Source organism: Blennius ocellaris, assembly GCF_963422515.1.
Source record: "Blennius ocellaris genome assembly, chromosome: 15".
Taxonomy (NCBI): Eukaryota; Metazoa; Chordata; class Actinopteri; order Blenniiformes; family Blenniidae; genus Blennius; species Blennius ocellaris.
The window spans coordinates 807,731-832,730 of NC_137664.1; the positions used below are offsets into that span (position 1 = coordinate 807,731).

Consider the following 25,000-nt stretch of genomic DNA (forward strand, 5'->3'; position numbering starts at 1 on the left):
TTAAAAACAGCGCAAAGATGTACTTTCAATTACAATTTCACTGCATTTTCATCCGTTTTCGCACCTGATTTGAGTGGTTTCGAGCTGCTTTTTTCAGTATTTTTAGACATTTTTTATTTATATTTACATTTTAGATGTTTTAACCACGTTGTTGTTTTGTTAAATCAGTTTTGCAAGTTTTCCTTTCATTTCTAAGCTTTTGTTTCTTTTAGAAATTCTCGTCACTGTAAGTTTTTTTAAATGTTTTTTAAATGTTTTACCAATGTTTCTTGTAATTTTAGCAATTGTTTTCTCAATTTTGTGCCTTTAATTGATCTATCTATCTATCTCTCTATCTATCTATCTATCTCTCTATCTATCTCTCTATCTCTCTATCTCTCTATCTATCTCTCTATCTATTTATCTATCTATCTATCTCTCTATCTCTCTATCTATCTCTCTATCTATCTATCTATCTATCTATCTATCTATCTATCTATCTATCTATCTATCTCTCTATCTCTCTATCTATGTATCTATCTATCTATCTATCTCTCTATCTCTCTATCTATGTATCTATCTCTCTATCTATCTATCTCTCTATCTCTCTATCTCTCTATCTATCTCTCTATCTCTCTATCTATGTATCTATCTATCTATCTATCTATCTCTCTATCTCTCTATCTATGTATCTATCTATCTATCTATCTCTCTATCTCTCTATCTATGTATCTATCTCTCTATCTATCTATCTCTCTATCTCTCTATCTATCTATCTATCTCTCTATCTCTCTATCTATCTATCTATCTCTATCTATCTATCTATCTATCTCTCTCTCTATCTATCTCTCTCTCTCTATCTATCTCTCTATCTATCTATCTCTCTCTCTATCTATCTCTCTCTCTCTCTATCTATCTATACTATCTCTCTATCTCTCTATCTATCTATCTATCTCTCTATCTCTCTATCTCTCTATCTATCTCTCTCTCTATCTATCTCTCTCTCTCTATCTATCTCTCTCTCTATCTATCTCTCTCTCTATCTATCTCTCTCTCTCTCTCTATCTATCTATACTATCTCTCTATCTCTCTCTCTATCTATCTCTCTCTCTCTCTCTCTCTCTCTCTCTCTCTCTCTCTATCTATCTATCTATCTATCTATCTATCTATCTCTCTATCTATCTATCTATCTCTCTGTCTCTCTCTCTATCTATCTATCTATCTATCTCTCTCTCTCTCTGTCTATCTATCTCTCTCTCTCTCTATCTGGGTAGGGGGGATGGGGTTAGGTGGAGGGGGGTGAGGGGGGGGCGGGGTTAGGTGGAGGGTGAGGGGGTGGGGGGGGGGGGGGGTTAATGAACAGATTAAGAACATGTAGTGGGGTTGGCAGCAGCACCCGAGGCCGTCGCCCCAAACATGACGCAATGATGACAAAGTGTTTTTCCAACACTTTGACACCCGAAACCTTCAAAATAACACAACGGAGGACTTTTATTTTAGTTCGACAAGTAAAACAACGTAGAAAATCAGACTTATTTGACATGATCGGCCTAAAATAGGGACTTTTTGACGTCATTATCAGTGTGTAAATTCTGTATTTCTTTTTTTTGTTTAACTCTTTATTTTCATTTTTCCGTTTTTCTTCTTGACAGTAAACACAAAGAAAGAACAAAACAGCAACACCAACACAATAAAACATTTTTTTTATAAAAATTAATTTTTAAAAAAGCACAGGAAAAGCAAACAATTAACAATAATAATAATAAAAAATAATAATAAATTGTGCTCACATTGACAATATTAATAAGACAAGGTCATTTAGCCTAATTTATTATTATTAGGATAATTTATTTATTTTTTATTTATTTATTTTTGCTTAAAATACATCAATTATCTATTATTTGTTGTATTTGTTTTGTTTTTGCTTGTTATTAATGAACACAAATTCTGTATTTCAATATGGGGGGGTGACGGAGAAAACACCCGTTGCGGGACTTTGCGGGTGAGTGGGTGTGTGTGTGTGTGTGTGTGTGTGTGTGGGGGGGGGGGGGGGGGGGGGTGGAATGTGTCTTCTGCCTCTCATGTGGGGGTGATCTGACAGCGGAAAGTGTCGCGTGAGGAGTAGAAGGGTGACCCTGGCGATGACGTCAGGCGCGCCGCTGGGTGTCCTCGGGTCGACCTCCCGGAATACAAGCAGCTCTCCAAAATAAAACACGACCTGATGGTGACTTTCACTCCCTTTACTGTGCGTCCGGGTGGGGGGGGGGGGGGGGGGGGGTGATCTCCACGTGCCTCGGCTGAGTGGGGGGGGGGGGGGGGGGGCATTCGAGGTCAGGGTAGAGTTACGGGCGGGCGAAGGCGCAGCCCGACGCACGCGACGCCGCCGCGACCAATCACGGCCCCGCGCGCGGAGGGAGGGCGATCGGGCTCGGTGGCCCGCTACAAATACAGCGTGGCACACTTCTCGCCGTCCCCCCCCCCCACCCCCACCCCCAACCACCACCACCACCACCACCCCACTCCACCCCGCTCACCGACAGGAGGAGGGTGAGCCTCGTGTTGCTCGGACCGATCCGTCACTTCAACGCGCTCTGGGGAACCCGTGGGAACCGTGAACCGTTACTTCCCGGAGGGTCGGAGGAAACTTTCCTGAAAGTTTTCAACACAACATTGAAAAAAAAAGAAAAAGTTGGGATCGGACCTGTTTTGTTTTTTTTTTCTTTCTGAGAGGAAAAGGGTTGATCTTTTCCATCCGCACCTGCGAACATGACGCGCAGGTCGTGCGTCGTTTACGCGGTGGGGATCGTCTGCGCGCATCTGCTGGTGGTCGGGGTCGCGCTCATGGTGGCGCAAGTCTTCCGCACGGTGATGCACAACCGCCTGAAGAAGGTAGGCAGAACGCAAGCCGCTCATCCGACGAGGAACGACTGATTTACGGCGTTTTATTGTTGTTGTTGTTGTTGTTTTTGTTGTTGTTGTTTCCCCTCCTCCTTGTTTGGAAGTGGAAACCAAGAGACCACAGTGACGAGCTGAGCTCCGCCGGTTCCACTAACAAACCCTCCACTGTGTGCGGGACGTGAGAAAGACGAGTTTCTGTGTGGCCGCGTGCAGATGTGGACACATCTGACCATCCGCGCGCGTGGTCAGATTTCACTCCCACGACTCTTATTTTGAAAAACACTCCAGCGTGTGTTCTGAGTCAGTTTGAAACTCGGAACGTTTCACTGGAAAAGGAGAAGCTCTTGATAACCCCCCCACACACACACACACACCCACACACACCCACCCACCCACCCACACACACACACACACACACACACACACACACACACACACACACACACACACACCCTTTCTCTTCCTCTAAGTCGTGTTTGATTCTCAGCAAACATTCTGGATTAAACTTGTTGTTTTCTAACATGTGAGTTTATAATTACAACAGGATGAGACTCACTCCAGTAACACTCCCAGAAACATTCCTAGGAACATTCCCACTAACGTTGCAGGAACATTCCAGGAACATTCCCAGGAAGATTGCAGAAACATTCCAGTAACACTCCCAGGAACATTCCCACCAACATTGCAGAAACATTCCAGGAACATTCCCATAAACACTCCCAGGAACATTCCCACCAACATTGCAGGAACATTGCAGAAACACTCCCAGGAACATTCCCGGGAACATTCCCACCAACATTGCAGGAACATTCCCGGGAACATTCCCACCAACATTGCTGGAACATTCCCAGAAACATTCCAGGAACACTCCCAGGAACATTCCCACCAACATTGCAGAAACATTCCAGGAACATTCCCATAAACACTCCCAGGAACATTCCCACCAACATTGCAGGAACATTGCAGAAACACTCCCAGGAACATTCCCGGGAACATTCCCACCAACATTGCAGGAACATTCCCGGGAACATTCCCACCAACATTGCTGGAACATTCCCAGAAACATTCCAGGAACACTCCCAGGAACATTCCCACCAACATTGCAGAAACATTCCAGGAACATTCCCATAAACACTCCCAGGAACATTCCCACCAACATTGCAGGAACATTGCAGAAACACTCCCAGGAACATTCCCGGGAACATTCCCACCAACATTGCAGGAACATTCCCGGGAACATTCCCACCAACATTGCAGGAACATTCCCGGGAACATTCCCACCAACATTGCTGGAACATTCCCAGAAACATTCCAGGAACACTCCCAGGAACATTCCCACCAACATTGCAGGAACATTCCCGGGAAGATTCCCGGGAACATTGCAGGAACATTGCAGAAACCTTCCAGGAACACTCCCAGGAACATTCCAGGATCATTCCCAGGAAAATTGCAGAAACATTCGAGGAACACTCCCAGAAACACTGCCAGGAACATTCCAGGAACATTCCCCGGAACATTCCAGGATCATTCCCAGGAACATTACAGAAACATTCCAGGAACATTGCAGAAACATGCCAGGAACATTTCAGGAACATTCCAGGAACATTCCCAGGAACATTGCAGAAACATTCCAGAAACATTCCAGGAACATTCCAGGAACATTCCAGGAACATTCCCACGTCCCAGAATAAGAGCAGTGTGGTTGTTTTGGTATTTTAAGACTCAGCTGGAGGAAAAACAGTTTGAGTCTCACAGAAACACAGAAACTCGTTCTTTATTCTTTATTCTTTATTCTTTATTCTTTATTCTTTATTCTTTATTCTTTATTCTTTATTCTTTATTCTTTATTCTTTATTCTTTATTCTTGTTTCTTGTTTCTTTATTCTTTTTTCTTTATTCTTGTTTCTTTATTCTTGTTTCTTTATTCTTGTTTCTTTATTCTTTATTCTTGTTTCTTTATTCTTTATTCTTGTTTCGTTATTCTTTATTCTTTATTCTTTATTCTTTATTCTTGTTTCTTTATTCTTTATTCTTTATTCTTTATTCTTGTTTCTTTATTCTTTATTCTTTATTCTTTATTCTTGTTTCTTTATTCTTTATTCTTTATTTCTTGTGGCTGCAGTGACCCGTCCTTCTGCACACGCTCAGTTTGATCGACTTCAGACGCCAGAGAAGGAAAATACAGAGTTTCTGCTCTTTTATTTTGAAGTGAGGAGCTTATGATGGATTGATTGTGGACATGGAATGGAGGTCAGGAGGCTTTGGGGGAGAGTTGTTGGTTACCGGTAGTCTGCGGGGGCGGGGGGGTTTTGGGGGGGGGTTGGGGGGGGTTGGGGGGGGTTCAACAGATGGAAACTGAAGCTGAAGCGAGATGTATTTATCTTTTTTGCTGGAGTGGCGTTTCCTTCCTCTGACGCTCCGCTTCGCCCGCTGAGATGTTTCCACGTCTTCCAGATGTTTCTGTTTGGACGGAGGAATGGGGTTCATGTGAACGGCTTTGTTTACCCGCCGGCGTGTTGCTCTGGCTTCACGTGGCGCTGAACTCAAGGTTCACCCCTTTTACTGCTGCTGCTCCTTTCCGGCGCCCAGTTTCTTCATTTTACTTTGAAGGAGCCTGGCTCTCGGCGAGGGCGTGGCTCCCACGGGGTGAGTCACCTCGACTGCGGTCGTACCCTGTTACTGCCTTACCCCGGTTGCTCCTGGATCCTCTCCCATGGCTCCTCCCCCCCCATGGCTCCTCCCCCCCATGGCTCCTCCCCAATGGCCCCACCCCCCATGGCTCCTCCCCCTTGGCTCCCCCCACATGGATCCTCCCCGGGGCTCAGAGACTATTTGAAAACGGCTTCCAGGGTGAAAAATGTTTCAACTCCGTCTCCGTGGAAACGGGCAAAACACAACTTTTCCGAAATGCTGCTGCTCCACATGCTCGCCGTGGGCGGCGCAACGAGTCGTTCTGCACATGCTCAGTAGAGCCACTCAGAACAAACTTTGGCTCCGTGGTGTCGCGACTCCCAGTCCAGGTTCTCCTGGACTCGGTGCTTTTATTTTGACGGTATTGTCACGGTAATATCAATCCAACTTGGTACTTTTATTTTGACAGTCACCGCAATAACAATCCAACTTGGTACTTTTATTTTGACAGTCACCGCAATAACAATCCAACTTGGTACTTTTATTTTGATAGTCATCGTAATAACAATCCAACTTGGTTCTTTTATTTTGATAGTCACCGTAATAACAATCCAACTTGGTTCTTTTATTTTGACAGTCACCGTAATAACAATCCAACTTGGTTCTTTTATTTTGATAGTCATCGTAATATCAATCCAACTTGGTTCTTTTATTTTGACAGTCACCGTAATAACAATCCAACTTGGTTCTTTTATTTTGATAGTCACCGTAATAACAATCCAACTTGGTACTTTTATTTTGACAGGCACCGTAACAACCACCCAATGCTCAGATTGGTGAGTGAATGAACGTTTCTGCAGTACTGATGATGAGGGTTTCAGTTGAAACGTGGTCGCCGTTGCCTAGCAACCTCCACGCAAACATTACAAACGACCAAACATCACAATCCCGTCCCTTCGACCCCGTTTTGTCCAAACCCAAAGGACTTTAACTTGAAATCTAGCGGCTCCAGAAAACAACAGTAAGGCCGCGGCGCCGCGGCTGCAGGACTTGAACCGACGGCCTCTCGCCGCGCCGCTGGACGTACGCTAGCATCTCCACATCAAAGCTCCCGGCTGTTTGTGTTCCCACCTGCCCCATGTGTTGTTGTACAGGGAGTGGTGAGAGAGGGCCGGGCGAGCACCGTGGAGATAAGGCGGGCCCCCCGTTCCTGTTATTCCATGCATTATTTCCCCCCCCCCACCCCCCCACCCCGCCCCACGGCGTGCTGGGAACGTCGCTGCACTGATTGTTGGAGGCATGAAAGCAGGACGCGGCGAGCGTGATTTCCCCCCCCCCCTTCCCCAAATCTAAGGCGACAGCTTTATTGTCCTTGGCTACTCCGGCGAAACTTTTGTCTCTCCGGGAAAATGGGGGAAGGGGGAGTTGGGGGGGGAGGGGCTTTGGACCGTGGCGTGTTCTGCTCGCCGTCAACTTCGACGACAGTGAGCTCTCCCTCTCAGAGTGAGATCCCTCCCTTTCATCCTCCTTTGAATCCCCTCCCTTTCATCCATCCTTCCGTCGGTTTAAAAAAAAAAAAAAAAAAATTGGAATCAGGGAAGATTCCTGGCCCACGTCGGGACTCATTCGCCCCCCGAGAGAGGTTCTGACATTCTGTTTGTGAGAACCTTGCTCTCCGGCGCTCCCGGCGCTCCGCCCGAGGAATGCGGCTCAGATCATTAAGGGTCCGGGCACCGGGGGCTCCCGGCGTCACATGACCAGGCCCGTCGTCAACGGCAACCGTCCACAATGGGGCGGCGGACGGGGGTCTCCCCCCTCGCACCATTCAGAGGCCGGCTTCCCCCCCGCGACCCCCCGCCGGGGGGAGGGGGGTAGGGGGGAGGGTTGTTCTGCAGGTTGTTTTCTCACACTGAAACACACTTCCCTCTCCTCCAGGCTTGTAGTTCTAGTACTTCAATTACCAGTAAAAGTACCGCGGTTGGTTGTGAGAGTAAACGGCATCAGTTTCTTTCGCACCACGTCAACAGACGGTCGTCTTAAACTTATGGGGTCGCACTTTTATGGAAGTTTTTGTGTTTTAACGCAGCGACGTTTTGAAAAGAGTGAACTTTTCCATGGAAACGGCAGGAAGGCTGAGAACCATGTCGTTTCCACGACGACCACTAGGAGGCGCCGTTGTTTGCTTTTTGTAAGTCGCACCAGCATTTTTGGAAAGTTGCGTCTCCCCTTCCTCCCCCACCTCGTTTCCATGGAGACGGAGTCAGAAAGTTGCACCCTGGAAGACAAGAGGTTGTGATTTTAGAGCCTCGGAGCAGCGTCGTCATGGAAACGAGCCTCCGGTGGCCGTCGTCCCACGGACACAGATGTTGTATGATGTTGTCGGATCGATGAACGGGAGTCGGAGGCGGCGAGTTCAGCGAGGAACTCCAAACTTTATCCTCCGTGAATCCACACTTAAACTCTCAACAGTTTATTTTGGAAAAAATTCATCAAAGTATTTATAGTGAAGTATATTTACTTCTTATTGTGTTTTATTTAGTTCTTGTTTTCAAAAGATTGAGTGCAGCACGTCTGGCAGAAATGGAAGTACAGTTTATATATTCACTACTACGTTACAAGATATTTTTATATATGTTTATGGTCGCATTGTGATCCGGTCATGTTGTGATCCGGTCCGGGATGCATTGTGATCCGGTCCTGGACACGTTGTGATCCGGTTCTAGACGCGTTGCGATCAGGTCACATTGTGATACGGTCTTGGAGTTGCTGCGATCCGGTCCCGGACTCATTGCGATCCGGTCCCGGACTCATTGCGATCCGGTCCTGGACTCGCTGCGATCTCGTTCTGGACTTGCTGCGATCCGGTCCTGGACCCGCTGCGATCCGGTCATGGATTCGCTGCTATCCGGTCCTGGACTCGCTGCGATCCGGTCCTGGACTCGCTGCGATCCGGTCCTGGACTCGCTGCGATCCGGTCCTGGACTCGCTGCGATCCGGTCATGGATTCGCTGCGATCCGGTCCTGGACTCGCTTCGATCCGGTCCTGGACTCGCTGCGATCCGGTCCTGGACCCGCTGCGATCCGGTCCTGGACCCGCTGCGATCCGGTCCTGGACTCGCTGCGATCCGGTCATGGATTCGCTGCTATCCGGTCCTGGACTCGCTGCGATCCGGTCCTGGACTCACTTCGATCCGGTCCTGGACTCGCTGCGATCCGGTCCTGGACCCGCTGCGATCCGGTTCTGGACCCGCTGCGATCCGGTCCTGGACCCGCTGCGATCCGGTCGTGGATTCGCTGCTATCCGGTCCTGGACCCGCTGCGATCCGGTCCTGGACTCGCTTCGATCCGGTCCTGGACTCGCTGCGATCCGGTCCTGGACCCGCTTCGATCCGGTCCCGGACCCGCTGCGATCCGGTCCCGGACTCGCTGCGATCCGGTCCCGGACTCATTGCGATCCGGTCCTGGACTCGCTGCGATCTGGTTCTGGACCCGCTGCGATCCAGTCCTGGACTCGCTGCGATCCGGTCCTGGACTCGCTTCGGTCCGGTCCTGGACTCGCTGCGATCCGGTCCTGGACCCGCTGCGATCCGGTCCTGGACCCGCTGCGATCCGGTCCTGGACCCGCTGCGATCCGGTCGTGGATTCGCTGCTATCCGGTCCTGGACCCGCTGCGATCCGGTCCTGGACTCGCTTCGATCCGGTCCTGGACTCGCTGCGATCCGGTCCTGGACTCGCTGCGATCCGGTCGTGGATTCGCTGCTATCCGGTCCTGGACTCGCTGCGATCCGGTCCTGGACTCGCTGCGATCCGGTCATGGATTCGCTGCTATCCGGTCCTGGACTCGCTGCGATCCGGTCCTGGACTCGCTTCGATCCGGTCCTGGACTCGCTGCGATCCGGTCCTGGACCCGCTGCGATCCGGTCCTGGACCCGCTGCGATCCGGTCGTGGATTCGCTGCTATCCGGTCCTGGACCCGCTGCGATCCGGTCCTGGACTCGCTTCGATCCGGTCCTGGACTCGCTTCGATCCGGTCCTGGACTCGCTGCGATCCGGTCCTGGACTCGCTTCGATCCGGTCCTGGACTCGCTTCGATCCGGTCCTGGACTCGCTGCGATCCGGTCCTGGACTCGCTGCGATCCGGTCGTGGATCCGCTGCTATCCGGTCCTGGACTCGTTGCGATCCAGTTGCTTTGTGATCCGGTCCTGGTCTCGTTGCGATCCGGTCCTGGACTCATTGCGATCCGGTTGCTTTGTGATCCAGTCCCGGACCCGCTGCGATCCGGTCCTGGACCCGCTGCGATCCGGTCCTGGACCCGCTGCGATCCGGTCCTGGACCCGCTGCGATCCGGTCCTGGCCGCCGGCAGTTAAAGGCGCGTTGGTTCCGTGTGGACAGGAGATCGTCCTGGTGGAGGGCAGCCGGGTGTTCCAGTCCTGGAAGGCGCCGCCGCCTCCCGTCTACATGGAGTTCTTCTTCTTCAACGTGACCAACGTGAAGGAGTTCCTGGAGGGGGCCAAGCCCCAGGTGGACCAGGTGGGACCCTACACCTACAGGTACGTCACTGCACCTTCTCTTTCATTCCCGTCTTTCCTCCACCATTTCCTCCACCTCCTTTCTCTTCACTCTTACTTTATCAAACATCCGGTGATTATCCGCCGTTATCAGCTTCCATTGTGCGAGACAACAAGTGTCATGCGACGCCTCCTGTCCGCCGCCAGTTCTACCGATCGCCTCCATCGCTGCGATGGCGCTCTCCGAACTCCACCCGCCGCCGCCGAAGCGTCAGTAAATATCAAGGTCCAGCGATAAAGGAGAGACTCGGCACCTCGCCACCGGTAGCTAATCTCAAACGGAAGCGTTGAGTCATAAGAGTCACATGAAACCTGGTTTTGTGTGCAGAAGGTTGCATCGCTGTGGGACTTTGACTTCAGGAAACGCTGCCTTTATTGAGTTTAGCCTCACTTTTTAATGAGCTTTTTGTTCTTTATTTGCATAAAGTGCGATTATAAAACAGAAATAAGAGCAAACAGGAGACTTCTATTAAATCCTCCTCACCGATAGACAGTTTGAGAACAAAGGATGAAGGGAAAACTAACAGACTTTAATAAAAACGTTGGCAGCCGAGAATCCGATGGAGATTGTTCGAAGAGGAAACAGTTGGCTAATAGACTTATTGACTAAACGACATTACTACCAGAGAACTTCATCACTTTGTCAGACGTACTGGTGGTCGTTTTTTTATAATCAAGCTGCTTAAATTAATGTTTATTAATCTTCATACAACGATTGTGGGTTTTTAAAAAATATCTTTTTATTTTTAATCTCGTCCCTTTAATTATTTGTTGATGCGACGATCTGAATATGAGTAGAGATGCAGCGATACCCAGTACCGATACTGATGGCTACTTGCCGATACAGAGTACTGATATTGAGTATCGATAGCGATGGCTACTTGCCGATACCGAGTACTGATTCTGAGTACCGATACTGATGGCTACTTGCCGATACCGAGTACTGATACCGAGTACCGATACTGATGGCTACTTGCCGATACCGAGTACTGATACCGAGTACCTATACTGATGGCTACTTGCCGATACCGAGTACTGATACCGAGTACCGATACTGATGGCTACTTGCCGATACCGAGTACCAATACGAGTACCGATAGGGATGGCTACTTGCCGATACCGAGTACTGATACCCAGTACCGATACTGATGGCTACTTGCTGATACCGAGTACTGATGCTAAGTACCGATACTGATGGCTACTTGCCGATACCGAGTACTGATACCGAGTACCGATACTGATGGCTACTTGCCGATGCCGAGTACTGATACCGAGTACCGATACTGATGGCTACTTGCCGATACCGAGTACTGATACTGAGTACCGATACTGATGGCTACTTGCCGATACCGAGTACTGATACCGAGTACCGATACTGATGGCTGCTTGCCGATACCGAGTACTGATTCCGAGTACCGATACTGATGGCTACTTGCCGATACCGAGTACTGATACTGAGTACCGATAGTGATGGCTAATTGCCGATACCGAATACTGATGCCGAGTACCGATAGCGATGGCTTCTTGCCAATACCGAGTACTGATACTGAGTACCAATTGTGATGGCTACTTGCCGATACCAAGTACTGATACTGAATACCAATAGTGATGGCTACTTGCCGATACCGAGTACTGATACAGAGTGCGGATACTGATGGCTACTTGCCGATACCGAGTACTGATACTGAGTACCGATACTGATGGCTACTTTCCGATGCCGAGTGTCGATACTGAGGACTTATTAAATTCCATAAACGTGGACCTGCTGAATCGAGCCAGCAGGGTATTAAATGGGGACCGTGTCCTGCGGTGTGTGTCCAGGGAATACAGGTACAAGGACAACGTCAGCATGGTGGACGACGGCAGGATGGTGTCGGCCTACAACACCAAGAGCTTCGTGTTCCTGAGAGAGAAGTCGGTGGGCGACCCGACACAGGACAACATCACCACCGTCAACATCCCCGCCTGGGTGAGTGGACAAACCGTAATGCAGGACGAGGACAGGGGGGAACCAAAGTGCACTGTGTGCTCTTTAAGTTGTAGTATTTCCTTCTGCTCTTTGTTTACGGCTTCCTATGTGGAAGCCCCTCCCACCACCGCCCGCCGCCTCACCTCTGCTTCCCGTCCCCAGGCCGTCATGAATAAGGTGAAGGGGAGTTTCTGGAAGTCGTCCATGGTGTCCATCTGGATGAACACGTTCGGGAGCGGCGTCTTCACCACGCGCACCGTGGACGAGCTGCTGTGGGGCTACGAGGACCCCCTGCTGTCCCGCATCGCCTCCACCAGCCCCGACGTGGAGAAGGTCTTTGGCCTCATGTACAAGGCACGTAGGGCTCGGGGTACCATGATGCTGAAATACTGCAAACCTCAAGAAACTTCAGCACGGTGGACACAAGGGTTCGGGTTAGGGTTAAGGGATAGGGTTAGGGTTATGGTTAAGGGATAGGGTTAAGGTTAAGAGTTAGGGTTAGGGTTAAGGGTTAGGATTAAGATTTAGGGTTAGGGTTAACAGTTAGGGTTAAGGGTTAGGGTTAAGCGATAGTGTTAAGGGATAGGGTTAAGAGTTAGGGTTAGGGTTAAGGGTTAGGGTTACGGGATAGGGTTAAGGTTAGGGTTAGAGTTAAAGGATAGGGTTAAGGGATAGGGTTAAGAGTTAAGGTTTGGGTAAAGAGTTCCAGTTAAGGGATAGAGCTAGGGTTAAGGGTTAGGGTTAAGTTATGGGATAAGTGACAATATTAAAGTGAGGATTCTGTTTTTATATCCTACTAACTGCGATGAAGACTCTAATATCTATATAGTTTTGCATTAATACTCATTCAGCCAGTATAAACACACACACACACACACACACACACACACACACACACACACACACACACACCCATAGATACTTCACAGCTCAATGAAAACAGGAAATCTCCACCCAAACATTGGTTTTGACGGTTACATTTATATCTATTTTTATTTCTATAGAAGTCATCCATCTATAACGAGAAGCGATTTGCAAGATGAGAAATGAAAATTATAAAAAACCCCACTTCCTCATATGGAGTATAAATAGTGATGACTGGAAGACTTCATTTTGGAATATTTTTCGAATCTCTAATTTTGAGTGTTTTTGCCATTTGTGTTTTTAGAAAAACGGAACCAACGACGGAGAGTTCGTGTTCCACACGGGACAGCAGAACCACATGGATTACGGCCGGGTGGCGACATGGAAAGGTCAAAGGTGAAACAGTCACACGTGAAACCACGCGGAGAAAAACTTTATTGCTCAACCTTTGGTTAAGCTGTTCCTGAAAAGCCGCGCCGTGTGGCGGTAACAGTTTGCGCTGCCGTGTTTCCTTCACGCCGCAGATCCTGGACGGCTTCATGGATGGATTTGCTTTGTTTGCTTGAACCTTTCTTATCAGGTTTCATAGTCGCGTTCCCCCTTTGAAGTCTTTGATCACCCTCCTACTCCCGGGAAAACTCGAACTTTCCAAGTGCGACTTTTAGATGAAAGAAAGTTTTATCGTGAAACCGTGGCGTTGTAATTGGCTGCTGTTAAGATGGAGGCAATTATGGAGTTCTGAGAGAAAACGTCTCTTGACGGTTGTTCCTCTTTCATGTGTATTTAAAGTCAATCTGGACCGTGTGCCTCATTCCAAACATCCTACAAATCTGTCCTGAAGAATCACGGGGTGGTTCCAGGTCGTTCTCTTCACATCATAGCTGAACCTGCACAGACTCGTCTTAAACCCTGAGAACATTCTGCATATCGTGTCTGTTTCCATGGAAACGGCAGGAAATTGCGTCATTATTCACGGTCCAAAGGGAAAAAGAACAAGTCTCGTATACCGGGTATTTACAAACGTCTCTACGCCAAGAAAGCTCCGCCCACATGGAGAGTTAGAAACACTCGGTGTCTCCGTTTGCATCTGGAGGAGTGGAGGCGGTGGTTTTGCATCTCGTTGGTAATCGTGGCGTCATGCTTCTTGTCACACTGCCCCCTACAGGTCTGGCTGCTCATAGCAGCTCTGAACCAGCTGGAAATGTGGATTTTTTTTGGGGGGGTGGGGGGGCTGGGATATCCGTTTTTGTGGAAAAACCCGGTTCGTGTTAACGTGGGCCCAGAGAAGAAGCTGCGTGAACTCAGAGGCCACGCCCCCTCACCCCAGATTTCCCCCACTTCCTGGCCATTTTGCTGTCCTTAAAAAAACAAAAGGTTAAACTCTGAATGAGTCCAAAAGAAGACAAAATAGAGTATCAGTCTTCACGTCTCCTGCCAGCGGTGATGGATTACCAGTATGACACACATCTGGGGAGAAATAACACCCCCACCCCCCCACCCCCCACCCCCCTGTGTTGTCTTGCAGCCAGCTGACCTTCTGGTCTTCAAACCAAAGCAACTCCATCAACGGGTCCGACGGAAGCGCCTTCCACCCGCTGCTGGACAAGAAGGAGCGGATCTACGTCTTCACCCCCGACCTGTGCAGGTACGCCGCGGCGCCCCGCCTCCAACATGGCCGCCCCCATGCTTCACACCTCAGTCCATCTGTATCAGCAACTTTATCCAGGGAAGCTCTGCTCTGCTTTTACAAAACTCCACTTTAACACACTGGCGCCACTTTTCTCCTCTTTGTGTTTGTATCACACACAAAGTCAAAAGCATCAAAGCATCAAAGCATCAAAACAACAAACGGGGAGTTTAAACCGGAGGTGTCAAACACAGTTTTAGTCCACATGCAGCCCCCAGTGGGCCAACTGGCGACCATGATGACCTTTAAATGTAAACTTTAAAGGTTTTAATTTGAAGTGGCATAAAGCACACGTGACGAAAGTGTCTCTATTTTCACACAAAGAAAAAGTGATTCAGGTGAGTAGTTTTTTGCAAAAAGTTGGAAAAACTCATAGAAATCAATAAATAAAAATATATACATGCAGACGAAAGTGTAACCTTGTCGGCGAAGGTAAAGATACTGTCATTACGCACCGGGTATAATGAACTCCTGCCAGGTTTCTCTTAAAAATAAAGACAAACACCCAGTTTAAATTAAAAAAAAAGAAAGTTAAATTAAAACAAATCCTTCTCAGAATGTGTCTCTGTCTGTCTGCAGCTTCGCAGCAGGAGCACGAGGCACAACACAGCCTGTGTGCAGGAATCTCTCAGCACTATGAAAGACAGATTTGCGAGGATGAATGAAAATATGAGGAATCCCCACGTTCCTGCAGTGAAATTATTGCCCTGCTACACCTGCGTCTTATATATGTTTTGTTTGGTTTTTTTGGTTACATTTTGCAGTTGCGGCTTCAATTCAGGTGCTTTATAGTGCAGAAAATACAGTAGTGTGAAAAACCTCCAACCGCCTCCGAAAGAAAAAAAAACTGCAGACGTTTCAATGTTGAAGTTCGGCGACTCAGAGGTTGTTTTTAGTGTGAATCTGCCCCCGTCAGCTTTCACATTCAAATTCCTGCTGATTCCAGCTGATTCGTTTGGAAACTTTCTGCAAATCTTGCATCAAAAATGTGACGAGGAAGCGTTTTGTGGAGTTCGGTCATGAACTCGATCGTCTAATTGTGGAAATGTGATTTTTATATCTGCTGTGGTCGTTGTCATGACGCCCTGATGGTGGCGCTGCAGTCTGGAAAGACGCTCCGTCCCGTCATGGGGCTGGAATGTAAAGGGTTGATAGTACAAGTCTCACTTCTTGGGTTTTAAAGTCCCAGTGAACTGTAACACGCTACTTTGTAAAAAAAAACGCTAGTTGTGGTTCTACTTGTAAGGTTCCTCCGACTCTGCCCCACCACTGTTGTTGCATAACAAAGTTATTTGAATCTTGAATCTCCAGCCGACGAAATTGGGGGAATCCTTCTTCTTCGTGGGCCATTGTGGGTGGAGCCTATGTGTGACGTCACGAGTTGTGCAGATCTCGATCTGTTGTGTTTATATCGGCTTGTTTTCCTCTTAAATATCGTCATTTTTACAGTGTTTTGAAGTTATAGTCGGCGTTTTATGAGCCTTGATGAAAGATTGAGCCTGGAAGAGACCGAGGGAGGAGGAAAGGAGCACGGGCGGCGGGAGCCGCTAGCTCGGGGCGGCTAGCGGGACCCGCTAGCTCGGGCGGCTAGTAGACGATCAAGTTTATCGGCTATTTTCTCGCAGATTGCCGTGTTTTAACATTTTAGGGTTAGGGTTAGGGTTAGGCCTGTTGGCATAAAAAATGTCCCTATGTCCCCTTGGAAGTCGAATTTTCATTTCACTCGGACTTTAAGGCTCATTTCCAGATTTCACAAGCTGCATGTTGAGAATGTGTTAAAAGAAACTCCTCTGGGTTCGATTTCGCAAAAAAAAAAAAACCCATTTCATTTCAACAGCACTTTGACCTAAAAACTAGAAATTGCAGCCAAGGATGGATTCTGGTTGGACGTCCCGTTCTCATGCAGCCGCTTTACCTTTGACTCGGATTGGAAGTCTGTCAAAAAAAACTTTCCCCTCAAATATTTGCCGAGCACTTTCACCCACTTATCTGTCGAGTGTCGCAAATGAATGAAGGGAAGACTCCTGCTTCCTCTGAGGGCCGGGGGGGGGAATGTAGGGCGACATCCTGTCAGCGTGGAAACATCTTGTTAGGTTAAGCACTTCAGCAGAGAGAGAGAGAGAGAGAGAGCGAGAGAGAGAGAGAGAGAGAGAGAGAGACGCTAAATCTTCCAACACGTCAGTCACTCCCAACGCCGCCATCTTGTTTTAAAGTCTATACATGAGCGATAACGATCATCATGGGTTGGGTAACAGTCTACTTGTGACGGCGTTACGTAAGTAGGATACAAAAAAAAATACATTAAAAAAAAAAGTGTAATCTCATTACAGGCATATTGGGATATAAAAAGTGGGATTACAATAGAAAATCAGATGGAATAAAGTAGAAATGGCATCGCGAGAATTTCCTGACGCTTCCGGGTGACGACACACCGTTTACCGGTAACTGTGGCGTTGCCATGGATACCGCAGCCAGACGCTCTCGTCTTGGCTCGCCTGAAGAAACGTCTCGTGTCGACACACTGTGCCGACGACACTCTATTATTTGTTGTCTTTAATTTTTTATGTTTGCTGGTGAAGTCATCCAAAAGTAACTAAAATTACTCTGGGAAGTTACTTTTTTAATTTAGTACTTAGGGTAGGTTTTCAAGTAACCTTCCCAACCCTGGTAATAATAATAATAATATTACTACTACTAATAATAATAATGATAATAATAATAATATTAATAATAATATTAATAATGATGATAATAATATTAATAATAATAGTAATATAATAATAACTTTATTTATATGGAGCTTTTCAGAATACTTGTTTTGCGCAAAGTGCTTCACAATAATCAACATAATATGAACATAATAAATAAATGAAGCTTCATTTTCTCGCCTGGGGTCTTTATGTTGACCTCCCCAAGATGGCGGCGCTGATCGGCCGTGACGCATCGACTGTTAACATCTACGTGCCGCTACACGTCACCGTAGCACGTTTCTGTTGCCGTACGGTGACACCTAGTGGCCCGATTGGCTCGGCGCGAGCCGTACAGCCCGAAAATGGTCTGGAGCGAACGGTAAATTGGCGAAATCCGCCAAGAGAAAAGCAAAATGGGTTCAAATGTTAAAAAAAACAAAAAGCACTTTTATTTCTCAGCTGTTTACAACCCGGCGAGCTCCGTTATCTTCGTTTTCGAGGTCGGACGTGTTGCAAAGGGGAAGAATCGGCTGTTTTTGTCGGTGGGAACTTGAGGAGGGGAGTGACGTGAGCTTTATCTCTGCTGAGCCGGTCTGGAATGAATTGAGACTCAGTGGTGGGAGTGGGGGTAGGGGGGGGGGGGGACAACAGGGCCGGGCTGCTCGGGGGGTCAAGGGAAAGGTCGGTACAGTCCTGGAGCAGGACGGGTTGGGCTGCGTCGGGAAGAGCCAGTTGGCGGGGGGAGTGTGTGGAGCGCTTTGTCCTGCCTGCGGGACGCCGGGATTCCCTGGACGGGAATTGGACGTTTGGACACACAAGGAGGACGAGTTCCGCACAAAGAGACGCTTCTCTGGGAAGCCGTGGAGAAAAAAAAAACCCCAACGAGGATTAAAACATCATTAAAAGTTGATGCTCTCTCTCTCTCTCTCTCTCTCTCTCTCTCTCTCTCTCTCTCTCTCCATCGATCAATCCTCCCTCCTTCAGGACCAGAGGGAAACAGCTGATCTGACATCAGAGCTTAACGTTCTAGTTTATCAAGTTTCAGCTACAAGTTAAGATAATAAACATTTCGTCGCGTTTCAAGCTGTTTTTCCCCCTGGTTTTTGTGGTTTCACACCTTTTTTTCCCAGCATTTTTATACATTTTGAACCTTTTAGCAGTTTGCTTTTGGTTTTTTTTTTGGTTTTTTTAATATTTATGAATTTTCAATGTGAAGAACAGAACAACGCTGTGGTAATAGGTAGAATAGCAAACGGCCTGACATTGAAGTTCTCATGATCAAACAGTAAAGAAGCACAGAAAAGCCAAAACAAGGAAAGAAAGAAAAAATTTAAAAAGAAAAGAAAAAACCTTCCCCCTCCCGCTGCTAGCGTCAGTAGATTCTAGTTCTATAGGTCTATGATGGCCCTGCTCCTCCTGCTCGCGTCAGTAGCTTCTAGTTCTATAGGTCTATGATGGCCCTGCACCTCCTGCTGCTAGCATCAGTAGATTCTAGTTCTATAGGTCTATGGCCCTGCTCCTCCTGCTGCTAGCATCAGTAGCTTCTAGTTCTATAGGTCTATGGCCCTGCTCCGTCAGTAGCTTCTAGTTCTATAGGTCTATGATGGCCCTGCTCCTCCTGCTGCTAGCATCAGTAGATTCTAGTTCTATAGGTCTATGGCCCTGCTCCTCCCGGTGCTAGCGTCGTAGATTCTAGTTCTATAGGTCTATGGCCCCGCTCCTCCTGCTGCTAACATCAGTATCTTCTAGTTCTATAGGTCTATGGCCCTGCTCCTCCCGGTGCTAGCATCAGTAGATTGTAGTTGGGGGTTGGTTGGACGGCACGAGCCGGGGTTTTAGAATTAACGGCTGGACCGGCTGTCTCCGTCAGGTCCATCCACATGGAGTTTGAGAAGGAGGTGGAGGTGAAGGGCATCCCGGCGTACCGCTTCACGCCGCCGCGCTCCGTCTTCGCCAGCAAGGAGGAGAACCCGGCCAACGAGGGGTTCTGCGTCACGCCTGAGGAGTGTCTGGGAACCGGCCTGCTCAAAGTCAGCCCCTGTCGCAAAGGTACGCCGGCCCTTTGAACTTTTTCTTTGTTGTGATGAAAATAACAATATTTTCGCCCAAAAACAAAAAACAAAACATTTACGAGGGAAAATGGTGAAACTCTGAACATGAAGTCATTTTTGCTTAAACCTTGTGGGACAAAATACAATAAAAGGTCCCAAACAAATTGTCCTTCTGCTGTTGCATTCTGGGTATTCTTCCATTTTAACTCATTAGCCTCATGGCGTTCAGGCTTAATGCTGGTTTATTATCTTTAATGGCGACGTCACTGATTCTCAGCTCTCGAAATAAAAGTACCAAGTTAGATTGTTTTTATGGTGACTGTCAAAATAAGACCACCAAGTTGATTGTTATTACAGTAACTGTCAAAATAAAACTACCAAGTTGGCTTGTTATTACGGTGACTGTCAAAATAAGACCACCAAGTTAGACTGTTATTATGGCGACTGTCAAAATAAAACTACCAAGTTGGATTGTTATTACAGTGACTGGCAAAACAAAACTACCAAGGTAGACTGTTATTATGGCGACTGTCAAAATAAAACTACCAAGTTAGACTGTTATTATGGCGACTGTCAAAATAAAACTACCAAGTTGGATTGTTATTACAGTGACTGTCAAAATAAAAGTACCAAGTTAGATTGTTGTTATGGTAACTGTCAAAATAAAACCACCAAGTTGGATTGTTATTACAGTGACTATCAAAATAAAAGTCCCAAGTTGGATTGTTTTTATGGTGACTATCAAAATACAACCACCAAGTTGGATTGTTATTACAGTGACTGTCAAAATAAAAGTACCAAGTTGGATTGTTATTATGGTGACTGTCAAAATAAAACCACCAAGTTAGATAGTTAATTATTACAGTGACTGTAAGAAGATTCTGATTGGCTCTACGGAGCATGTGCAGAACTGTCAGTAGCAGTAAGAGTGTTTCAAAGTAAAAGTCGTGTTTCCACTCGTGCCTCAGAGGCATAAAGTTTCCAGCAGTTCTTCTTCCTCTGAAACGTCTGAAACCTCTGGCCTCAACAACATGTGACTCCGTCCTGCTGCTCAGCTTCACCACGACTGACCCCGTCTGTGTGTGTGTGTGTGTGTGTGTGTGTGTGGGGGGGGGGGGGCAGTAAGCCCCGTCACCTGATTCTGCCCTTGAATACGACCAGGTTTACCTTTGTACCACATTCACCATTTGTCAAGTCCAGGTTTGTTCTGCCTCTGGTTTACTGTAAATACCACTGCTGGGGCAGTAAGTCTCACTGCTGGGGCAGTAGGTCTCACTGCTGGGGTAGTAGGTCTCACTGCTGGGGTAGTAAGTCTCACTGCTGGGGCATTAGGTCTCACTGCTGGGGCAGTAAGTCTCACTGCTGGGGCAGTAGGTCTCACTGCTGGGGTAGTAGGTCTCACTGCTGGGGCAGTAGGTCTCACTGCTGGGGTAGTAGGTCTCACTGCTGGGGCAGTAGGTCTCACTGCTGGGGTAGTAGGTCTCACTGCTGGGGTAGTAAGTCTCACTGCTGGGGCATTAGGTCTCACTGCTGGGGTAGTAGGTCTCACTGCTGGGGCAGTAGGTCTCACTGCTGGGGTAGTAGGTCTCACTGCTGGGGTAGTAAGTCTCACTGCTGGGGCATTAGGTCTCACTGCTGGGGTAGTAGGTCTCACTGCTGGGGTAGTAGGTCTCACTGCTGGGGCAGTAAGTCTCACTGCTGGGGCAGTAGGTCTCACTGCTGGGGTAGTAGGTCTCACTGCTGGGGCATTAGGTCTCACTGCTGAGGCAGTAAGTCTCACTGCTGGGGTAGTAAGTGTCACTGCTGGGGTAGTAAGTCTCACTGCTGGGGTAGTAAGTCTCACTGCTGGGGCAGTAGGTCTCACTGCTGGGGCATTAGGTCTCACTGCTGGGGTAGTAAGTCTCACTGCTGGGGCAGTAGGTCTCACTGCTGGGGCATTAGGTCTCACTGCTGGGGCAGTAAGTCTCACTGCTGGGGTAGTAGGTCTCACTGCTGGGGTAGTAAGTCTCACTGCTGGGGTAGTAAGTCTCACTGCTGGGGCAGTAGGTCTCACTGCTGGGGCAGTAAGTCTCACTGCTGGGGCAGTAGGTCTCACTGCTGGGGTAGTAGGTCTCACTGCTGGGGCATTAGGTCTCACTGCTGGGGTAGTAGGTCTCACTGCTGGGGTAGTAAGTGTCACTGCTGGGGTAGTAAGTCTCACTGCTGGGGCAGTAGGTCTCACTGCTGGGGTAGTAGGTCTCACTGCTGGGGTAGTAAGTGTCACTGCTGGGGCATTAGGTCTCACTGCTGGGGTAGTAGGTCTCACTGCTGGGGCAGTAGGTCTCACTGCTGGGGCAGTAAGTCTCACTGCTGGGGCAGTAGGTCTCACTGCTGGGGTAGTAGGTCTCACTGCTGGGGCATTAGGTCTCACTGCTGAGGCAGTAAGTCTCACTGCTGGGGTAGTAAGTGTCACTGCTGGGGTAGTAAGTCTCACTGCTGGGGTAGTAAGTCTCACTGCTGGGGCAGTAGGTCTCACTGCTGGGGCATTAGGTCTCACTGCTGGGGTAGTAAGTCTCACTGCTGGGGCAGTAGGTCTCACTGCTGGGGCATTAGGTCTCACTGCTGGGGCAGTAAGTCTCACTGCTGGGGTAGTAGGTCTCACTGCTGGGGTAGTAAGTCTCACTGCTGGGGCAGTAAGTCTCACTGCTGGGGTAGTAAGTCTCACTGCTGGGGCAGTAGGTCTCACTGCTGGGGCAGTAAGTCTCACTGCTGGGGCATTAGGTCTCACTGCTGGGGTAGTAGGTCTCACTGCTGGGGCAGTAAGTCTCACTGCTGGGGCAGTAGGTCTCACTGCTGGGGTAGTAGGTCTCACTGCTGGGGCATTAGGTCTCACTGCTGGGGTAGTAGGTCTCACTGCTGGGGTAGTAAGTGTCACTGCTGGGGTAGTAAGTCTCACTGCTGGGGCAGTAGGTCTCACTGCTGGGGTAGTAGGTCTCACTGCTGGGGTAGTAAGTGTCACTGCTGGGGTAGTAAGTGTCACTGCTGGGGCAGTAAGTCTCACTGCTGGGGTAGTAGGTCTCACTGCTGGGGCATTAGGTCTCACTGCTGGGGCAGTAGGTCTCACTGCTGGGGCATTAAGTGTCACTGCTGGGGCAGTAACTGTGTGTGTGTGTGTGTGTGTGTGTGTGTGTGTGTGTGTGTGTGTGTGTGTGTGTGTGTGTGTGTGTGTGTGTGTGTGTGTGTGTGTGTGTCCTCCTCCAAGGACAAAACAAACCTTCAAAACACCTCAAGGTCAAAATCTGCTCAAACAAACAATCTGTTAGTACTCTCTTAGAGTAGTACTCGAGTATCTGTGGACGAGTATTCTCACTTCCAGTAGTACTCGAGTATCTGTGGATGAGTATTCTCTCTTCCAGTAGTACTCGAGTATCTGTGGACGAGTATTCTCTCTTCCAGTAGTACTCGAGTATCTGTGGACGAGTATTCTCTCCTCCAGTAGTACTCGAGTATCTGTGGACGAGTATTCTCTCTTCCAGTAGTACTCGAGTATCTGTGGACGAGTATTCTCTCTTCCAGTAGTACTCGAGTATCTGTGGCCGAGTATTCTCTCTTCCAGTAGTACTTGAGTATCTGTGGACGAGTATTCTCTCTTCCAATAGTACTCGAGTATCTGTGGACGAGTATTCTCTCTTCCAGTAGTACTCGAGTATCTGTGGACGAGTATTCTCTCTTAGAGTAGTACTCGAGTATCTGTGGACGAGTATTCTCTCTTCCAGTAGTACTCGAGTATCTGTGGATGAGTATTCTCTCTTCCAGTAGTACTCGAGTATCTGTGGACAAGTATACTCTCTTCCAGTAGTACTCTAGTATCCGTGGACGAGTATACTCTCTTCCAGTAGTACTCGAGTATCTGTGGACGAGTATTCTCTCTTCCAGTAGTACTCGAGTATCTGTGGACGAGTATACTCTCTTCCAGTAGTACTCTAGTGTCCGTGGACGAGTATACTCTCTTCCAGTAGTACTCGAGTATCTGTGGACGAGTATTCTCTCTTCCAGTAGTACTCGAGTATCTGTGGACGAGTATTCTCACTTCCAGTAGTACTCGAGTATCTGTGGACGAGTATTCTCACTTCCAGTAGTACTCGAGTATCTGTGGACAAGTATTCTCACTTCCAGTAGTACTCGAGTATCTGTGGACAAGTATTCTCACTTCCAGTAGTACTCGAGTATCTGTGGACTAGTATTCTCTCCTCCAGTAGTACTCGAGTATCTGTGGACGAGTATTCTCTCTTCCAGTAGTACTCAAGTATCTGTGAGGAGCCGGTGAAGTGGAGCAGAGGTGACCGTTTTCCTGCTCGTGTTTGGCAACATGTCTCCACACACACACACACACACACACACACACACACACACACACACACACACACACACACACACACACACACACACACACACACACACTTGTATGAGTGAAAGAAGAAACTTGACTTCCCTTTTCTACAATTCAAGCCTGATACAAGATATTAAATTGATTTAAACCTGCGACGAAATGGTTAAAAAAACCTATTTTGTTTTCAAATACAAAGTATTTATTTCAAAGTATTTATTTCAAAGTGTTTATTTCAAAGTGTCTATTTCAAAGTATTTATTTCAAAGTATTTATTTCAGTGTTTATTATAAAGTGTTTATTTCAAAGCATTTATTTCAAAGCGTTTATTTCAAAGTATTTATTTCAAATTGTTTATTTCAAAGTATTTATTTCAAAGCATTTATTTCAAAGCGTTTATTTCAGTGTTTATTTCAAAGTATTTATTTCAAAGTGTTTATTTCAAAATATTTATTTCAAAGTCTTTATTTCAAAGTGTTTATTTCAAAGCATTTATTTCAAAGCGTTTATTTCAGTGTTTATTTCAAAGTATTTATTTCAAAGTGTCTATTTCAAAGTGTTTATTTCAAAGTATTTATTTCAAAATATTTATTTCAGTGTTTACTTCAAAGTGTTTATTTCAAAGTATTTATTCACAAACTGATTTTTTAAATGTAAATTTTTTAAGTAATGGTAGAAAATCTGTGTAACATCTATTCGTGTATCTTTTTAAACGGGTTTGGGAGTTTGTGAGTGTTTCACACTTGACGACGGGTTGATGGGCGTGTCTTGTTGGCTTTGGCTCCGCCCCCAGGTGCGCCCGTCGTGGCCTCCTTCCCTCACTTCTACCTGGCCGACTCCAAGTACCCGTCTGCCGTGGAGGGCATGATGCCGGAGAGGACGAGCCACCAGACCTTCCTGGACCTGAACCCGGTGAAACTTTTAAAAAAAAAAACTGTTCTTCTGTTACCTGCTGGCAGCCAGAGACCTGAAGCCTGGCCTGTGGCGCCTCCTGCTGGTCACTGTGGGGTACTGCTCCTCAGAGCCGTTGGTTCTGGACCAGTTATTCATCATTAAATAAATTAATAAATTAAAGTTTGCTACACGTACAAAAAAAATCAGGTTGAATTAATGAAGGTAAAATTTTGATATTTTTTCATTAAATATCGTTATTTATTTATTTATTTATTTATATTCCAGCTGTCGTCATTTTATACATCTTGGCTATTTTAGCCTCTTTAGATCTTTATCCGTTTACAGTTGCTGAACATTTTCCAACGGAGTCGTTTTATCGATACAAGCGTTTCTTTTTTTTT

At 47.4% G+C, this 25,000-nt stretch overlaps 1 protein-coding gene across 1 annotated transcript in view; it reads left to right on the top strand.

Annotated features, from left to right (window-relative positions):
* Nucleotides 1-2,470: 2,470 nt before the first annotated feature.
* Nucleotides 2,471-25,000, top strand: part of scarb2b (scavenger receptor class B, member 2b) — a 29,605-nt gene continuing 7,075 nt past the window's right edge. The window contains exons 1-8 of the mRNA XM_080509637.1: nt 2,471-2,868; nt 9,903-10,060; nt 11,900-12,047; nt 12,210-12,401; nt 13,216-13,307; nt 14,437-14,556; nt 19,159-19,337; nt 24,499-24,617. Coding sequence (XP_080365763.1) covers nt 2,746-2,868; nt 9,903-10,060; nt 11,900-12,047; nt 12,210-12,401; nt 13,216-13,307; nt 14,437-14,556; nt 19,159-19,337; nt 24,499-24,617 — 1,131 coding nt within the window. The 5' untranslated portion in view covers nt 2,471-2,745. The remainder of the gene's footprint in view (nt 2,869-9,902; nt 10,061-11,899; nt 12,048-12,209; nt 12,402-13,215; nt 13,308-14,436; nt 14,557-19,158; nt 19,338-24,498; nt 24,618-25,000) is intronic.